This window comes from Octodon degus, unplaced genomic scaffold (assembly GCF_000260255.1).
Source record: "Octodon degus isolate 3935 unplaced genomic scaffold, OctDeg1.0 scaffold00074, whole genome shotgun sequence".
Classification (NCBI taxonomy): domain Eukaryota; kingdom Metazoa; phylum Chordata; class Mammalia; order Rodentia; family Octodontidae; genus Octodon; species Octodon degus.
This window is the reverse complement of record NW_004524650.1, coordinates 7,761,976-7,779,548: the sequence shown is the minus strand read 5'-3', so window position 1 is coordinate 7,779,548 and position 17,573 is coordinate 7,761,976. Positions and strand designations below refer to the sequence as shown.

Below are 17,573 nucleotides of genomic sequence, written 5' to 3'. Positions count from 1 at the left end.
ACCCTCTGACTGGTCCCTAGCACTGCAAAATGAGGAAATGAATGAATCAGTGGCTCAGTGAAATAGGATGCCATAAAACTTTGAAATGTTTCCATAGTAATGAATGATCTGCCGCCTTTTCTCTTTGTATGTATTTATATATGGTGGTACCTCAGTTCGTGAACTTAATTCTTTCCACAGGTCTGGTCACAAATCACACTGTATGAGAACTGAATCAGAGAGGGCAAGGAGGAAAGCTAGGAAACATGGCAGGGGCAAAACCATACATTTATATACACAAGATGGTTAAGGCACTGGTTCTGAGAATCTCCATCAGGTTTTTGAAACTAGCAGTTAATTGGTAGGATTCTCATCCTGACTAACTATATATGCTGATACCTGTGAACTAAGCAACTGCACCGAGGATAGCTATGTGTAATACTAGGGCCGTGTTTGGAATCCTTGTCATTCCGATTTTCTAGATGTGTATTGCTTCTAATGTCATATCAATTACTGCTATACTCTCTCTCAAGTAAATGTTTGTTTTTAAAAAAGGTAATAAAAGAAAACAAGAGATAAGAAATAAAAAAGAATCAAATTCAATGACTAGGTTTCATGTTGATCTTATGGGAAAATTTTATTTGGTTCTCTTCCAATTTGTTTTGTAATCAAAAACATGAGAATTTTTTGTTCATGAACCGAGGTACCACTGTACATCTATACTTGTAAGATTAGGAAGAGGATGAGTATCCCTGTGTCAGGAATTTGTCATTGATTGGTATGAAATAAAAATAAAAAATAGAAAACTAGAAATAGATGAATGTGATAATTACAGATAAATGTTATGGTTGGTTTTACTTAGGAATGAATGTAGGTTGTACTGGATTTTAAACTGTTATAAACTGAGGGATTATGAAACAAAAAAAAATCATAAAGATCAATGATTCAGTGTCGTCATTTTAGAATAAATGGTTAGCAGGTAGCATAATTTAAACCAGAACAACTAATTCTTGGTACCGAACCCTCTGCTGAACCTGCATTCTAGGATTTTGAAGATTTTTAATATACTATGTTTTCTTTTAAAAACTTAATGTATATATTCATTTTAAATTGAATTTCTCATGTTCTCACTGTCAAGAATTATTTAATACATGATTCAGAAAGTTTATGATGATATATACTTGGATCCTCTATTTCATGGAGTGCTAACATTGATGTGGTTTGGAAATGTGAATTTTTCATCTTTTTTTTAAAAATGTAGGGCTGGCGAGATGGCTCAGTGGTCTAAAGCACCTACTTGGAACAAGCTTGGCAAAGCACAGGGACCACGGTTAGATCCCCCAGCACCACATGCCAGCCAGCCGCGCCCCCTGGTGGGCTGAGCTGGCCACACACACACACACACACATACACACACACACAATAAATAAATGAAAATAAAAATAAAAATAAAAATGTATTTGGTACAGGGTCTCACTAGGCAGTTAAGATTTATAGTGATGCCCCTGTTTTCAGCCTCCCCAGTGCTGGGATTATAGGTGTGTACCACCATCCTGGTCTCAGTGGCCAGCTCAGCATGCCTGGGGGCAGGGCTGGCACAGCATGTGGTGCCAGGAATTAAATCCCAGGCCTTGTGTTTGCCTAAGTAGGCACTTAGTCCGCTGCGCTATCTCATGGGCCCTTTCATTTCTAAACAGTATGATTTGGTAATGGTTTGATAATCTTTAAGAATATATTTTGCTAATTTTCATAACTTTTTAAAGATTCAGTATTGTTCAGTCATGAACAAAAATAAAGAGACCAATATAGCTTAGCATTTATAAAATATAAGACATATGTTGCTATATCAACTAAAGATATTTTTGAATTAACTTTATAAGGCTCTTTATGTAAGTTTGTCAGATCCATTTTCTTTTCAAAAGTAGCAACTATTCTAGAATTCATATGTACCTTTTTTATCCATACTTTAAATATTGCCACACATAAATACATCTAGAAATGCATAGATTGTTTAATACATTAAAAAAAAATTGTGTATACCCTTATGATGTTTCTTTTTCTTACTGTATCTCATTATGGAATGTATCTATATTGATTTACATCACTCACTTATTTAACTATTATAGTTTTCTTATTTTAGTATTTTGACACATTCTCCTATTGATGGATATTAGGCTGTTTCCATTATTAATTTACAATTTTTACAACTTTTTTTCAAACTTTTGAGTTTTAAATAAGAAACAGTTACATCGCACATTTATATTACAATGTATAAATGTTTGTTTTTAAACTTGCAGTTCAAAAGAGAAATACTTGGTTTTAAATCATCTCATTCTAAGCACCCGATGAGTAGTTTGTCAAACAAGGAAGAGAATTGTGTTGGCTGCTGTGAGGCTAATAAATTGATGATTTCAGAATTGAGGTATACTTTTAAGATTTTGAAGTTACAGAATGTTTTTTTGTTAGTAATTAAGATGTTTAGTTGAAAAAAAATTTTTTTAAATTAATTTATTTATTTAGTGTGTGTGTGGCCAGCTCAGCCCACCAGGGGGCAGGGCTGGCTGGCATGTGGTGCTGGGGGATTGAACCGAGGTCCCTGTGCTTTGCTTAGCTTAGCTTGTTCTAAGTAGGTGCTTTAGACCACTGAGCCATCTCACCAGCCCCAAGTTGAGAAATTTAAAACTATAAAAAAAGCCCAGAGATTATAACATTTGATTGCATAACTAAGAATTGATACTCAACATTTTATGATATTTGTTTCAAATATTTCTCTAAGTAAAAAATAAAACACTATAGGGTAGGGCTGGGGAGAATAGCTCAGTGGCCTAAGTACCTACCTGGCAAGCACAAGATCTGGAGTTCGATCCCAGTACCATGTGCCATGCCAGCCCCAGAACCCAGAACCTGGGCATGGTGGTGCATGCCTGTAATCCCAGTGCTGGGAGGCTGAAACAGGAGGACCACTACAAGTCTGAACTGTGTAGTGAGACCCTGTATCAAATATATTATATATTATTATATATATATATTACTAGTTGTACTTTTATATATAATTATTTTACAAATGCTACAGGGTAGTTAACATCCTTTGATCTGTATTGCTACCATTATGGATAGATTAGTTTATTTTTCTATATTGTATATGTTTATAATTCATAGACACTAATATTAAGTGTACTGTATGTTTGGACTGTGTATAATTTTGTTTTTAATTTTTTTTGTTTTTTGTTTTGTTTGTTTAGTTGTTATTTTGAAACCTGCTGGCCTTGAATTCACTATGTAGCCCAGGCTGGCCTTGAATTTGAGATATTCTTTCTTCAACCTTCTGAGTACTGAGATTTCTAGGCCTTGCTGTCATCTTTTTAAAAATCTGTCCATGTTGAGATGAGTAGAGTGAGTGATCAACAGATAGATTTATGAAATTAACTTACTTTTATAGTAGCTGCATAGGAATTGAGATTTATGCAGAAAAATAATTTTTTCCTAGAACTCCATCACAACTAATTTATCCATTTTGTATTTATTAAAAGAAATTATAAGTGGGGCCAGCCAGATAGCTCAGCGGCTTAGGCATATGCAGAGACCAGGGTTCAACCCCCTTGTGCTGTGCTGGCCCCAATCCAGGGCATGCTGAGATGGCGATTGAGACTGGGCATGGTGGCGCACACTTTTAATCACAGTGCTTGGGAGGCTGAAAACAGGAGGATCACTAGGAGTCCGATCTGTGTAGTGAGATCCTATGGACCCTTTGCTGAATACATTAAAAAAAAAATTATAAGTAGAGCTTCAAAAAATCCTGATATAAATTTCCTTGTACAGGAAATATGAGTTTTTCTTGCTAAAAGTAAAATTGCTCAGTCGTGGAATATCTACATTTTTAGGTTTACTAGTTATAAAGTTTGGAAAGTAATTGGTCAATTTATAATCATACTAATGGTATATGAGAGTTTCTATAACCTGAGAGTTGAACAAGATTGGGCCTATTCAGGGTGGTATGGCTGTAGAACAGTTGAACAGTATCAGAATTTTAAAATTTTTACCAACTTAAAATGTGAAACAATATATTTATATAGAATTTCCTAATTTTGGCTAATTTTGTTTTGTGCAGGATTAAGCTTGCAATAAAAGAGGCAGAAATTCAGAAGCTCCATGCAAATCTGACTGCAAATCAATTATCTCAGAATTTTACTGCTTCTAAAGATAACCAGGAAAGTAGCAAATTAAGTACTTTAGAAACAGAACCTATAAGACTAGGTGGTAATCGAGTAGGTAAGTATCTTATATTGAATTATTTTAATAAATGTAACCAGTGTTCTTGGTGACAATATTTTAAAGGAACAAATTAGCAACTGGTTTTTACTGACAAACATACTTGACAATCTATTTTTTTTTTAGTCTATTGTTACTAGTACTTCTGATCTAATCAGACAGCAAAAATTGTCTCGGAATTCTTAGGTTTTGCATAATTTTAAAAATATACATTATTGATTTAAAATTTACAATAAATAAATAAATAAATAAATAAATAAATAAATAAATAAAAATTTACATTGCTGTCTCAGTGTTCCCCAAGGACGGGGCTGGTGTGGCAGGCCCAGGAATTGAACCTCTGGCCCTTGTGCCTGCTTGCAGGCACTTTAATCTGCTGAGCTATTTGGCCGGCCCTAGTATCAGCACAATATCAAAGACATACATTTCCATTAGGATCCCTTGTATGCCTTTTTAGTTAAGTTTAACTTTTTTCTTTTTTTTAACTTTCCGTAATGAAAGCTTGGATTACTCATTTTTGGACCTCTTTCCTGATGTACGTGTATCAGGAGGAAACTTACCTTTAAACAATGCTCGGGCTGTATCTCACTAATTTTTATGTGTTGTATTTTCATTTTCATTCAGTTCAAACTGTATCCCTTATAAATTAATTGCTTGATTCTTAGGCTGTTTGTGTTTTATTTCCGAATAGGAGATTTTTCTACCTCCTTGCATCAATAGTGGTAATCAGAGGGCATGCTTTACGGCATTTGTTGTTTTTGTTGCTGGTGGGGCTTGAACCCAAGGCTGTCTGTGTGCTAAGCGTTGATGCTATCACGGAGGTACTACCCCAGCCCTGATTTTATATTTTAATAGTATTTTGAGACATGGTTTATTGGATAGCATTTGGTTCATCTTTTTGAACATTCCAAGGGGACTTGAACAGAATGATTGTATCTGTTGCATTTATTGGGTATTTTGTCTTTTTTGTTTGTTTGTTTGTTTTGGCGGAACCGGGGCTTGAACTCAGGCCCTTGCGCTTGCCAGGGAAGTGTTTATTCTACATTTTTATATTATTTATTTACTTATTTACATTTTTGCAAAACTGGGGATTGAACTCAGGCCCTTGCATTTGCCAGAGAAGTGCTTATTCTACTGAGCTATCTCCTTTTTTATATCTTTTTTTTTTTTAGTAAGGAAGAAAATTGTTATGGCTTGTATCTCAATGTCCCCCTAAAACCTCATGGACTCATAGGTGGGGTTTTTAAGAGGTGGCTGGATCTAGGATCTATGATACTGCAATTAAGGATTTGTGATAACTACATGGTTTAGGATAGTTTTTTTTTTTTTTTTTATTTTTTTTTTTTTTTTTTTTTGTATTTTAGGGAATGGTCTACAGAGTATTCAGGGTCTCCCTACTAGATCGGACTGGTAGTGATCCGCCCATTTACATCCTTCTAAGAACACCATGCCCAGTCTCAATTGCCTGTCTGTGTGCCGGGCCAGCACAGCTTGTGGTGCCGGGCATCGAACCCTTGGCCCCTGTGCTCTACCTAAGCAGGTGCTTTAGTCCACTGAGCGATCTGGCTGGCCCTTCTGTACAAAATAAGTAAGACTTTCTAAAAAAATAGTTAAAAAATATTGTCAATGGCAGACATGTAGCCTAGAAAAATAAATATTGTATGTATTGATGGGAAATAGCTATTTATTCTTTAAGGCAAGTGTGTCTCTCCTTGTTTTCACATGTGTGTATTTACATAATCACCTCCATCATTCATATTTAAAAACTCCTAAAAGCTCAGTTACTATGGAGTAAATATAATTTTTTTGTGGAAAAAGGACATAGCCAAGCAGCTACCTCTGAAAGTCCGTTGTAGTGGTTTTTGTTTTTTTTGTTTTTAATTTTATTTATTTGTTTGTGACAGGGTCTCACTATGTAGTTCAGACTGAGGGAGCCTCCTGTCTCAGCGAGCCTCCTGTCTCAGCCTCCCCAGTCCTGGGATTACAGGTGTGCGCCACCACACCTGGTTTCAGGGCCCTCACAGCATGCCCTGGTTTCTGGGGCAGCATGGCATGCAGTACCGGGGGTCACCTGGGGTTCTTGCTCTTGCCAGGCATGCACTTCGACTGATGGTCTATCTTCCCATCCCCAGTCCACTGTAGTTTTTTAAAACATCACTTTTTGCTCCTTGCCTCGGCCCAGCTGGCTTTAGCCTGGCTTGCTGCAGCCCATGCTGCCACCATGTACCACCACCTAGGAGAGGCGCTGGTCCTGCCCCATGATGGGCCCTTCGTACTGGCATCTGCTGCCAACCCTGCTGAGCTGTTCCAGCTGTTGGGCCCGCGCACTGCCCGCCACATGCTGCCTGCCCTCGGGACGCTCAGCTGCCACTGCAGCGAGGTGGCTGCCGACCGCGAGGACAACCCCAACTACTTCAAGATGGTAGAGGGCTTCTTGAACCGCAGCACCAACATCATGGAGGACAAGCTGGTGGAGGACCTGTGCACCCGCAAGAGCAAGGAACAGAAGCACAATCGCGTGCGCAACAACCTGCTCATCAAGCCCTGCAACCATGTGCTGAGTGTCTCTTTTCCTATCTGACACTAGGACAGCTCCTGGGAGGTCGTGGAGGGCTACCCCAAGCCCTGCAAGGGAGGCATCCGCTAGAGCACTGATGTGGGTGTGGATGAAGTGAAGGCACTGGCTTCACTGATGACGTACAACAAATGTGCAGTGTTTGATATACCATTTGGTGGGGCATTTGGCAGGTGTTAAGATCAATCCCAAGAGTTATTCGGACAATGAATTAGAAAAGATCACAAGAAGGTTCACCATGGAGCTAGCAAAGAAGGGTTTTATTGGTCCTGGCATTGATGTGCCTGCCCTGAACATGAGCACTGGCGAGCGGGAGATGTCCTGGATCGCGGACACTTATGCCAGCACCATAGGGCACTATGATATTAATGCACACAGCTGCGTTACCGGGAAGCCAGTCAGTCAAGGGGGCATCCACGGGCAAATCTCTGCAACTAGCCGAGGTGTTCTCCATGGAATTGAGAATTTCATCAACAAAGCTTCCTACATGAGCATTTTAGGAATGACACCTGGCTTTGGAGATAAAACGTTTGTTGTTCAAGGCTTTGGCAATGTAGACCTGCACACTGTGAGATATTTACATCGTTTTGGTGCTAAATGTGTTGGTGTTGGGGAATCTGGTGGGAGTATATATAATCCAGATGATATTGACCCAAAAGAACTGGAAGACTTCAAATTGCAACATGGATCAATTCTGGGATTCCCCAAGGCAAGAATATATGAAGGAAGCATCTCGGAGGCTAACAGATATCCTGATTCCAGCTACCATTGAGAAGCAGTTGACCAAATCCACTGCACCTAAAGTCAAAACCAAGATCATCACTGAATGTGCCAATAGACCCACCACTCCAGAAGCTGACAAGATCTTCCTGGAGAAGAACATCATGGTTATTCCAGATCTCTATTTGAATGCTGGAGGAGTGACAGTATCTTACTTTGAGTGGCTGAAAAATCTAAACCATGTCAGCTATGGCTGATTGACCTTCAAATATGAAATAACACTTGCTGATGTCTGTTCAAGAAAGCTTAGAAAGAAAATTTGGGAAGCATAGTGGAACAAATCCTATCATCCCAACAGCAGAGTTCCAGGACAAGATATCGGGGGCATCGGAAAAAGACATCTTGTACTCTGACTTGGCCTACACAGTGCAGCACTCTGCCAGGCAAATCATGCACACAGCCATGAAGTATAACCTGGGTTTGGACCTGAGAATGGCGGCCTGTGTCAGTGCCATTGAGAAGGTCCTCAAAGTGTACAGTGAGGCTGGTGTGACCTTGACATAGATACTGGTGGCCCGCTGCCTGGCCACCCCCTCCACCTGTACTTTGTGCAGCCCTCACAGTGTACACATAACTGCAGCAATCTTTCCCATGACTCAGTAGATAATGGACCATTTTCAACCAGTCAGCCCAAATCAGTCCTTTAAGAGGAAGCATGAGAAGGCCCTAGGGGATGGTGCACAAGCTGTGCCAGGGAGCCACACAGACATCTTGCCTTGAACTACAAAGCCCCTCTGGGGCTATGGCCTTGCTCCCAGATCCCAGACCATGCTGCTCTAGAAGCCACTGTGAGCTAGAGCTTTGACACACATAGATAGTATATGGCATTTTCAGAAGGTGGCATGGTCCTGAAGTGAGTCACTGGTATTTTACATCAACAACAACAAAAAAGAATTCAATTTTGCAAGTTGCAAAGAAAAAAAACTGTTCTTCTTGTATATTTTATTCTTTTAGAATAAATTTTATTCTTTTAGAATAAAATACGTACATGCTGCTATAAAAAATCACTTTTTATCTGCTACTTTTTAGAGGATAAAGATGACTAGAAAGGTTGTAGTCCCTTTGAACCTGTATCTACGTACAGTACATAAAAGTATTTTTATTTTTGGTACTGGAAATTGAGCTCAAGACCTTGTGCTTCATAGTCAGGCTTTGTGCTCTAAGCTGTATTCCCAACCCCCAATACATAAGAATATTGTTAATAGTCTCAAATTGTCCAAATAAACTTTGTAGCTAATGTTTGAATAATGAAACAGTGATTTTACTGAAAAAATAGGATATTAAGAAGTATGGTTTTAAACATTCTTAAACTGACAATAATTTTTAGTTATTTGGAAAAGTGAATGATTCAAAATAACTTTCCTCTTTGTTGTATATTTAGTTTATAAAGTGCTTTACTTAGAGCTGGGCTCAGTAGCATAGCTGTAATCTCAGCAGTCTGGGAGGCTGAGGCAGAAGGATTGTAAGTTCAAGCCCTAGTACCACAAACACAAAAATATAAGGCAAAAACTGATTTGACATTTGCCCTGCATATTTTCCTTATTGTATGTTTTATTCTGAATTCCTTTTAGTTACTTTTTAAATCAGAAACTAAACTTTGTTTATGATTGTCTTTTTCAGATTTTTATTCTTGAAATTTTGTTCAGAATGGTTTTCTTTTTATATTTATTAGCAGACAGAATAAAAGATCGAAGTCAATATACAGTAAACAAGCAGTATGAAAGAGAGAGGCACAAACTTACTACTGGAATAGAGGAACTCCGTACTAAGCTGATGCAAATAGAAGCTGAGAATTCTGATTTGAAGGTTAACATGGCTCACAGAACCAGTCAGTTTCAGCTGATTCAAGAAGAGCTACTAGAGAAAGCTTCGAACTCTAGTAAACTAGAAAGTGAAGTAAGCTTGGAATTAGCTGGGTGTCTTAAATTTTGATAAGAAAAATATATTGATGTGAGGGTTTATAACAATTTAAATCTAGATTTATAAGTTTCTTTTTATAAAATGATACCACAGAAGTTATAGCTTTTGTAAAACATTCTATTTGGAAGTTTTTCTGTTTTAATTTTTAAAAGTAGGCACATATTCTCCAGTGGCCAAAAGGCCTCAGACTTGGTGGAATTAATACTGTGTTTTAGTCTTTCTTCCATAGTGTAAGTTAATAAGGTTAATATATATATTTACAAGTAAAGAATTTGGATTTTATAGTTGGAAGAAAAGGAGAGTCACTAGAGAATTTTAAGTATTAGCATACATCCGAGCCACCTAGGAAGCCTGTCATATTTCTGGGGCCTGTTCTAGCAGTGTTAATTCAGTAGGTCTGGGGAGTAGTTTAGGGATCAACTTTAACTATGCGTGAATCTACTATAGATATGTTGTGTATTACGTCCTGAAAAGAGGATGATACATATTTTACAAAAATCTGGTGTTTATTTTCACTGAGAAAAGGAAAGATAAGTAAGAGTGGAACAGGACCACATGTATATGTGTATGTTATACTCAACCATCAACACCAGAGGCTGTAGTCATTTATAAGGGTGTTTTTATTTATTTATTTTAATTCATTTTTATGCATTTGGTTGTTGCAGATTCTCACTATGTAGCTCAGACTTGTGGTGATCCTCCTGTTTTCAGCCTTCCCAGTGCTGGGATTATAGGTGTGCACCACCACACCCAGACTGGCTGCCTCAGCGAGCCTGGGGACAGGGCCAGCAGGCTTAGGCAAGCAGGCGCTTTAGTCCCCAGAGTTATCTCGTGGGCTCCTATAAGGGTATTTTTATTTTATTTATTTATTTTTGCGGAACCAGAGATTGAGCTCAGGCCCTTGCACTTGCCAACCAAGTGGTTATTCTACTGAGCTATCTTCCTAGCTCCTTATAGGGGTATTTTTAAATGTCTGTTTTTATACTCAAAGTCAATAGCCAAAGCTAAAGAAGTCTTATGGAATTGGAACTTAATAATGGAAAAGGAGCTTTAGTCTATGATTATAGGTACTAGCTTACTTAGAAAATTCTCAAGCATTGAGTATAGTAACTTCTTCTTAAATAACATAATTAACATACCTTTACTAAACATTTAGAAAATATGGAAAAGAAAAGGAAGAAAATAAACTACTGATAATTCTACTACCAGAAATAATTGTTTGTAATACTTTTAAAAACTGGACTAGGACATAATACTATTTGGATAGTAAGCTCTGAATTAAATTGTTTATGTACTGCATAGATAATATATATCTGTGGGTTGCTTTTGCTATTTATCTTTCCTGTACTGATGGGAATTAAAAGATTACTTACTTTGCATCCTTAATGTTTATTTCCATAAATTTGCCCAGTTTATTTAGATATAATATTTTTAAGTTTTGAAAATAAGAACAAGTATTTAATTTTAGGATGTGAACTCTTTATTCTTTAAAATTAAATTTATATTTATTTCATTGTGTTTTAGATGACAAAGAAGTGTTCTCAACTTTTAACGCTAGAGAAACAACTAGAAGATAAAATAGTTGCTTATTCCTCTATTGCTGCAAAAAATGCAGAACTTGAACAGGAGCTTATGGTAGGTAAAATCACCCTTTGTCCTGTAAATTTACAGTGACTTTTAAGCACTTAGCTTAAAACATGTTTGTTTGTCTATAGTTATAAAATACACTAAATAGGAAAGTATAAATTCTAAGTTCTTCTGGGCCCAGGATATAGCTCAGTGGCATGAATGCCTGCCTGGTAAGTGAAAGGTCCCAAGTTCAATCCTCAGTACCACACTCACACACAAAACCAGAGCTCTTCTGATCTTTTTCTTATGTTTGTTTTTATATGTTTAAGTTGATAGGCTAATATGGCAAATTGTTTTCTTTTTTTCATTATTTAATTTTTTAATTTTTATATTTTAAAGAATACAAAATAGTAATAAGAAAACAGCATTAGAAATGATACAAAATTTTACTAAACAGAGTAATGGAAATTCAGTGATGATTGCTGCATTTTTTTTCTTTTTTTGGTGGAACTAGGGATTGAACTCAGGCCCTTGCGCTTGCCAGGGATGCACTTATTCTACTGAGCCATCTCCTTGGCCCCAATGGTTGCTGTGTTGCATGATATTATCTTCAAATTAGTTGTTCAGGTTACCAGTTATAGTCATGCAAAATTGGCTTTAAAAAAAGTTAGAAGAAATGAAAAAGGGACCAGGGAGACAGCTCAGTAGAATAAGTGCTTGTCTGGCAAGCACAGGGTTCTGAGTTCAATCCCCGGTACCAAAAAAAAAAAAAAAAAATTAACTTTTCCTTTCAAAAAACCAGCAGAAATTGGCAGTACCATTATCCAAATTATCCTGCATATATACAAAAATATATCTTTTTCCCTTCTTTTGTCCTTTTCCTCATGTCAGTTTGTTTAATTTTTTTTTTTTTTTTTTTTTTAATGCATTTGGGGACAGGGTAGATGGCTCAGTAGGGCCAGGGAGATGGCTCAGTGGAATAAGCGCTTCCCTCGCAAGCGCAATGGCCTGAGTTCAATCCCTGGTTCCGCCAAAAAAAAAAAAAGTATTTGATACAGGGTCTACAGGGTGTTCAGGGTCTCACTACATAGATCAAACTCATAGTGATCCTCCTGTTTTCAGCCTCCTAAGTGCAACGGAAGCTGGCCTTGAACTGACTTAAATAGCTCAGACTGGCCTTGAACTCACAGAGATCTACTTGCTTCAGACTCCCAAGTGCTGGGATTAGAGGCTTATTGGCATGTACCACCATGCCTGGCTGACTGATATTTTAAAATAATTTAATCTCAATTCAAAGTATTAACTACTAGAGTTCTTTAAAGAATAGACTGTGGCAGGTATAAGTGATTAATGTACTTTTATGTAAAATTGACTTTTAATTATATTCTAAAGTGCTTTGTATTGTAGGAAAAGAATGAAAAGATAAGGAGTTTAGAAACCAATATAAATACAGAACATGAGAAAATTTGTTTAGCTTTTGAAAAAGCAAAGAAAATTCATCTTGAACAGCATAAAGAAATGGAAAAACAGATTGAAAGGGTAAGTAATACATATTTAGTGCTGAAAAGAAATTTAAACAATACTAGAAGTGTATTATTTATTTTGTAGGTGAAGAAACAGACAGAAAAGATAGTGGTAAGAACTAAAAAATATCATTTCTTCGGAATCATTTTTCTGTGTGTATGTGTGTGTGTGTGTTGATGTATGTGTGTTATGGTTTGTGTCTAATGTTTCCCCACTGCCTCATGCAGTCATGGGTACAGAGTTCTAGAGTTTGAGATTGATTTGTGGTCTAATGCTGAGATTGTGGATGTGAGTGCCCCAAGGCAGGTAGCCTACAGTGCTGGGGAGGCAGAGACAGGAAGATCACTACAAGTCTGAGCTACATAGTGAGACTCTGTACCAAATAAATAAATAAATAAGTATGCTTAAATTCAATATCAAAATTACTTTTGAACCAAAGAAGACTAAGATTAGGGAAATAAATGTACCGGGTAACTACTGATCAAAACAATATTACTGTGGCTATATTTGTGTCCAACAATGTAGATTTCAAATCAAAACAAATTACTATGGCTAAAATAGCATTATAAGAGCCAGCCAAAAACTCAGTGGATTAAAGCACCTGCAAGCAGGCACAGGGGCCAGGGGCTCAATCCTTGGGCCTGCCTTGTCAGCCCTGCCCCCGGGGTGCGCTGAGATAGCAATTGGGACTGGGCATGGAGGCATGTGCCTGTAATCCCAGCTCTTGGGAGGCTCTAAACAGGTGGATCACTAGAGTCAGATCTAGTAGTGAGACCCTGATCACCCTGTAGAACCTTCCATAAAATTAAAAAAAAAGAAAATAGCATTATATAACAACAAAAGGCTCAGCTTACCAAGATTACATAAAAATCATAAAAGTATATATATTTAAAAACAGAGTTGTAGAATACATGAAAATAATTAAGAGACCTGTCTTACTTTTGTCTTGTTTCAGAGACAAAATGCCTAACACCCAAAGGTAAGGAACAGAAGGTTTATTTAGCTCAGTTTGGAAGTTTCATTCCATAATAAGATGGCTCCAGGTCTGGTGGCAGAGCACAGTTCATGGCTGCAGAAGATAGCAAGACCAACAGAAGCAAAAAGGAGGAAGCAAATCTCTTTCCCTTCCTAATATTATATGCAGGCTATCCACCCTATGGTGGGTGTAGCATTCACATTCCAAATCCTAGCACTAGACAGTGTACCAGTCACAAACTCTATAGATTCAGCATCCTCTAAAAGCCTGCCCCCAGTAACTACATGAATCTTTAGGGGAACGTTCAGACACAAACCATAACAAGGCCTGAAAGTAAAAGCTAATTAAACTTAAATTTATGGTTGCAGATGTTAGAACTACTCTTTTATTGCTAGAAGTCGACAAAACAAACAACAGAGATTCAGAAGACATCTGAATAACACCATCAGGCTGGGGAGATAGCTCAGTGGCTTAAGTGTATGCCTGGCAAGCACAAGGTCCTGAGTTTGATCCCCAGTACCAAAAAACAAAACAAAGCAAAACAAAAAACCCCACCATCAACCAACATAATATAATTCATGTCTCTAGACTACTCCAAACAGCAACAAACTACTATTCATTCTTCTCAAGTGCATTTGAAATAGTCACCAAAGTAGACCTGGGTCATAAAAATAAATCTTATTGAATGTAAAAAGAACTGAAACCATGTTTAGAATGTTTTCAGTCTATAGTGGAATTACAAACCAGTAATACAGCACTAAACCAGAAAATCCCCCAAAATTTAGAAATTAAACAACACACCTCTAAATAATCTGAGTCAAAGTAAGTATCAAGGAAAATTATAGTATTTGTAAGTGCTTGAAAATGGAAACATAACACAGTAAATCCCTGACTTATGAACCAGTTTCATTCTGGGAGAATTATTTGTTAATTGGACTTGTTTGTACAAAGTAGTGAGTCCTATACAGTATACCTGTTAAAGTTTATAATTTGAATGTTCTTTTTTTGCATACAAAACTTATGGGATATAGCTAAAGTAGTTCTTAGAGAATATTTATAGTGTCAAAGGAAAATATTAGAAAAAAGGAAAGTAATCTAAATTTCTAGTTTATGCAATAGCCAAGTCAAGAAGAGAAAGATGGAAATAATAAGAAATATAACTGAACATAAAATATAAGTAACATAATTGAAACCAAAATCTGGCTTGTTGAAAAAAATCAATAAAATGTCAAAATCAATTAAAAAGTCAAATAAAACTTTTAGCCAGCCTGCCCAGAAACAGGAATTACCTGTACTTGGAATAAGAAAAATACATCACCTATACATCCTGCAGACAAAAAACAACAAACTAAAAATTTCACGTGAGTATAGTGGATCCTTGAGTTATAACCTACCTGACATATGAACAACTTGGGTTATGCCCAGAATTTTAGTTTTAACTTATAATGAAAGCCTCAAGTTATGACCCAAAATGCCAGCCACTTGTGCTTCCAGGTGGTCTCAGATACAGATTTAACCTTTAAAGTGTTCTGGAAGGAGCATTACAATATCTTTTCCTTTACGGGGTTAATTGAGTAATCCTGGACCAATATTTCTCTAAGGACACTGAAATCTGCCTGTATATAGGAGACTTTCAGGCTGTGTAGAGGAGTCTGAGCCTTTAATTGACAATTTAAGTTACAACCAGCACCTGGGAATTGAGTTTGTAAGTCAAGGGTCGACTCTATTACATACACTAAGGATGTTGGATTCATTGTTTTAAAATTTTATATTTGGGACTGGGGCGATAGCTCAGTGGTGTGAGCATCTGACTTGCAAGGTCCCAAGTTCAATTCCCGGTACTGCATGGTATGCCAGCCCTGAAACCAGGCTTGGTAGCACACACCTGTAATCCCAGCACTGGAGAAGCTGAGACAGGAGGTTCACTGTAAGTCCAAACTGCATAGTGATACCCTGTACCAAAAAATTTAAAAAATAATAATAAATAATAAAATTTTCCCAAAAAGATTCAAAGCCTAGAGAGTTTCACTGGTAAATGATTCCAAACACTTGAGGAAGAAACAACAGAAATGTGCTATAGAATGCAGAAGATGGGGCACTTTTGAGCTCATTGACTAAGTCTGATATTACCAAAATAAAATTAAGATAATACTAGGAAATGTGGACTCATTTAATATGCCTCATAAACATGGAAGCAAGACATTAAAAAAAAAATGCTACTAGACCAAGTTTAGTAAAGAATATATTTCTATCTTAGTTACTTTTCACCGCTAAGACAAAAGGCCTGATACCCACAGGTGAAAAGAACAAAGGTTTATTTCAGCTTACAGTTTATAGAAGTTTCAGGCCATAGTTACCTGGATCTAGTACAGGGTGGCATAGCAGAGGGGAAATAGTCCTTGGCAAGGCAAGCATAATGCAGCAGCAACAAACAACAAAAACCTCCTACTCACTTTTATCCCATCACAGGCGACAAGCCTTTTGGATGTACCATTCATACCTAGGATCGGCCTTCCTATTATCCACACCCAGAACTGTGCTAAACCAATCAGTATACTAATTTAGTACTGCACATCCTTAATCCCAGTATCACATACCCTATATTCAGGCAATTCTGAAAAGCCCCACCTCCATGCTCATGAAGTTTTGTGGGGACATCTGGGATTGTTTTAGCTTAACAATTCCCTCGCCTACCTTCATATACACACAAGGAAAACACTGAATGAGAGGGGTTTACTGTGGGGAAAAAAAGCTGGTTCAACATTCAGAAATTAGTATAATCTACCATATTAACTAATCAAAAACACCCTTCTCTCACCATGTACTAAGCTAAAATGGAAATGAATCAAAGAGCCAAATATTAAAACACTTATCATCCTGGAAGATAAAATAAGTAAAACTTGAAGACATAGGTGTAGGCAAAGATTTTATAAACAAAACCCCTGTTGCACAGGAAAATATTGCAGAAAACAGATGGGATCACATCAAATTAAAAATCTTTTGAGCAGCAAAGGAAGCCATCAGTAGAGTGAAGATACAACCTACAGAATGGAGAAAATATTTTTGCCTGCTGTTCCATGGACAGGGGACTAATAGGGGGAGCTGGTACATATATGTGACACATTTTCATTCTTTTTATGAAATCCACTTCCCCTCCTTTTCACTCCTACAATTCTTGGTCCTCTTCCCATAGAGAGAAGATTTATCTTGCTGTTCTCTATTTTACTTTACTCTTTATTTATACTTTAGATTTCTCTTGTAATAGAAACCATGTGATACTTAAGATTGTGTTTGTATCTGGTTTATGGTCTCAAGATACATTTATTTTCTTACAAATAACTCATTTATCTTCCTTTCTAGCAGAGTTGTACTCCATTGTGTGTAAATACCACACTTTCTTTATCTGTTGATGAATGTATAAAGTCATTTCCAAGATTTAGCTATTTTGAATTGTATGATTATGCATAGGGTATTCATTTACCAGTGTAATATGATGTCTTTAACTCTGAGGAACTTACTAGAAGGGGAATAGCTGGGTCAAATGGAACTTCTTGTTTAAGTTTTTTTCTTTTCCTTTTCTGCGTAATCTCCATGCTGATTTCCATAATGATTGTATTAGCTTACATTCCCACCAATAATATAGAAATGTTTCTTTCTCTCCCACAGCTTTGTCAGCATTTGTTTATTTCTTGATGATAGGCATTCTTTGTGAAGTAAAATGGAATTTTAGTTTTAATTCATTTTTTTCTTATTTTTCATGTATTTATTGGACATTCGTACTTATTCTAAGAATTAACTGCTTATTTCAGTTGCCCCCCCCCATTTTGATTATATATTTTGGGAGTGTCAAATTTTTGGAGTTCTTCAAATATTCTAGATATTAGTCCTCTGTTCAAGGAATAGATGGCAGTTGTTTTCCATTCTGTAGGTTTTCTCTTTACTCCATTGGTTGTTTCCTTCACTGTGCTTTTTTTTTTTTTT

General features: G+C 36.9%; 1 protein-coding gene and 1 pseudogene across 1 annotated transcript in view; both read left to right on the top strand.

Moving 5' to 3' along the window:
• The window catches only part of Ccdc18 (coiled-coil domain containing 18), a gene marked incomplete at its 5' end in the record, with an annotated part of 110,537 nt that overhangs the window by 45,582 nt on the left and 47,382 nt on the right, over positions 1-17,573 (top strand). Inside the window, 5 exons of the mRNA XM_023720296.1 lie at positions 2,277-2,401; positions 4,088-4,248; positions 9,276-9,499; positions 11,048-11,158; positions 12,500-12,631. Coding sequence (XP_023576064.1) covers positions 2,277-2,401; positions 4,088-4,248; positions 9,276-9,499; positions 11,048-11,158; positions 12,500-12,631 — 753 coding nt within the window. The remainder of the gene's footprint in view (positions 1-2,276; positions 2,402-4,087; positions 4,249-9,275; positions 9,500-11,047; positions 11,159-12,499; positions 12,632-17,573) is intronic.
• LOC105742790 lies at positions 6,629-8,107 on the top strand (annotated as a pseudogene).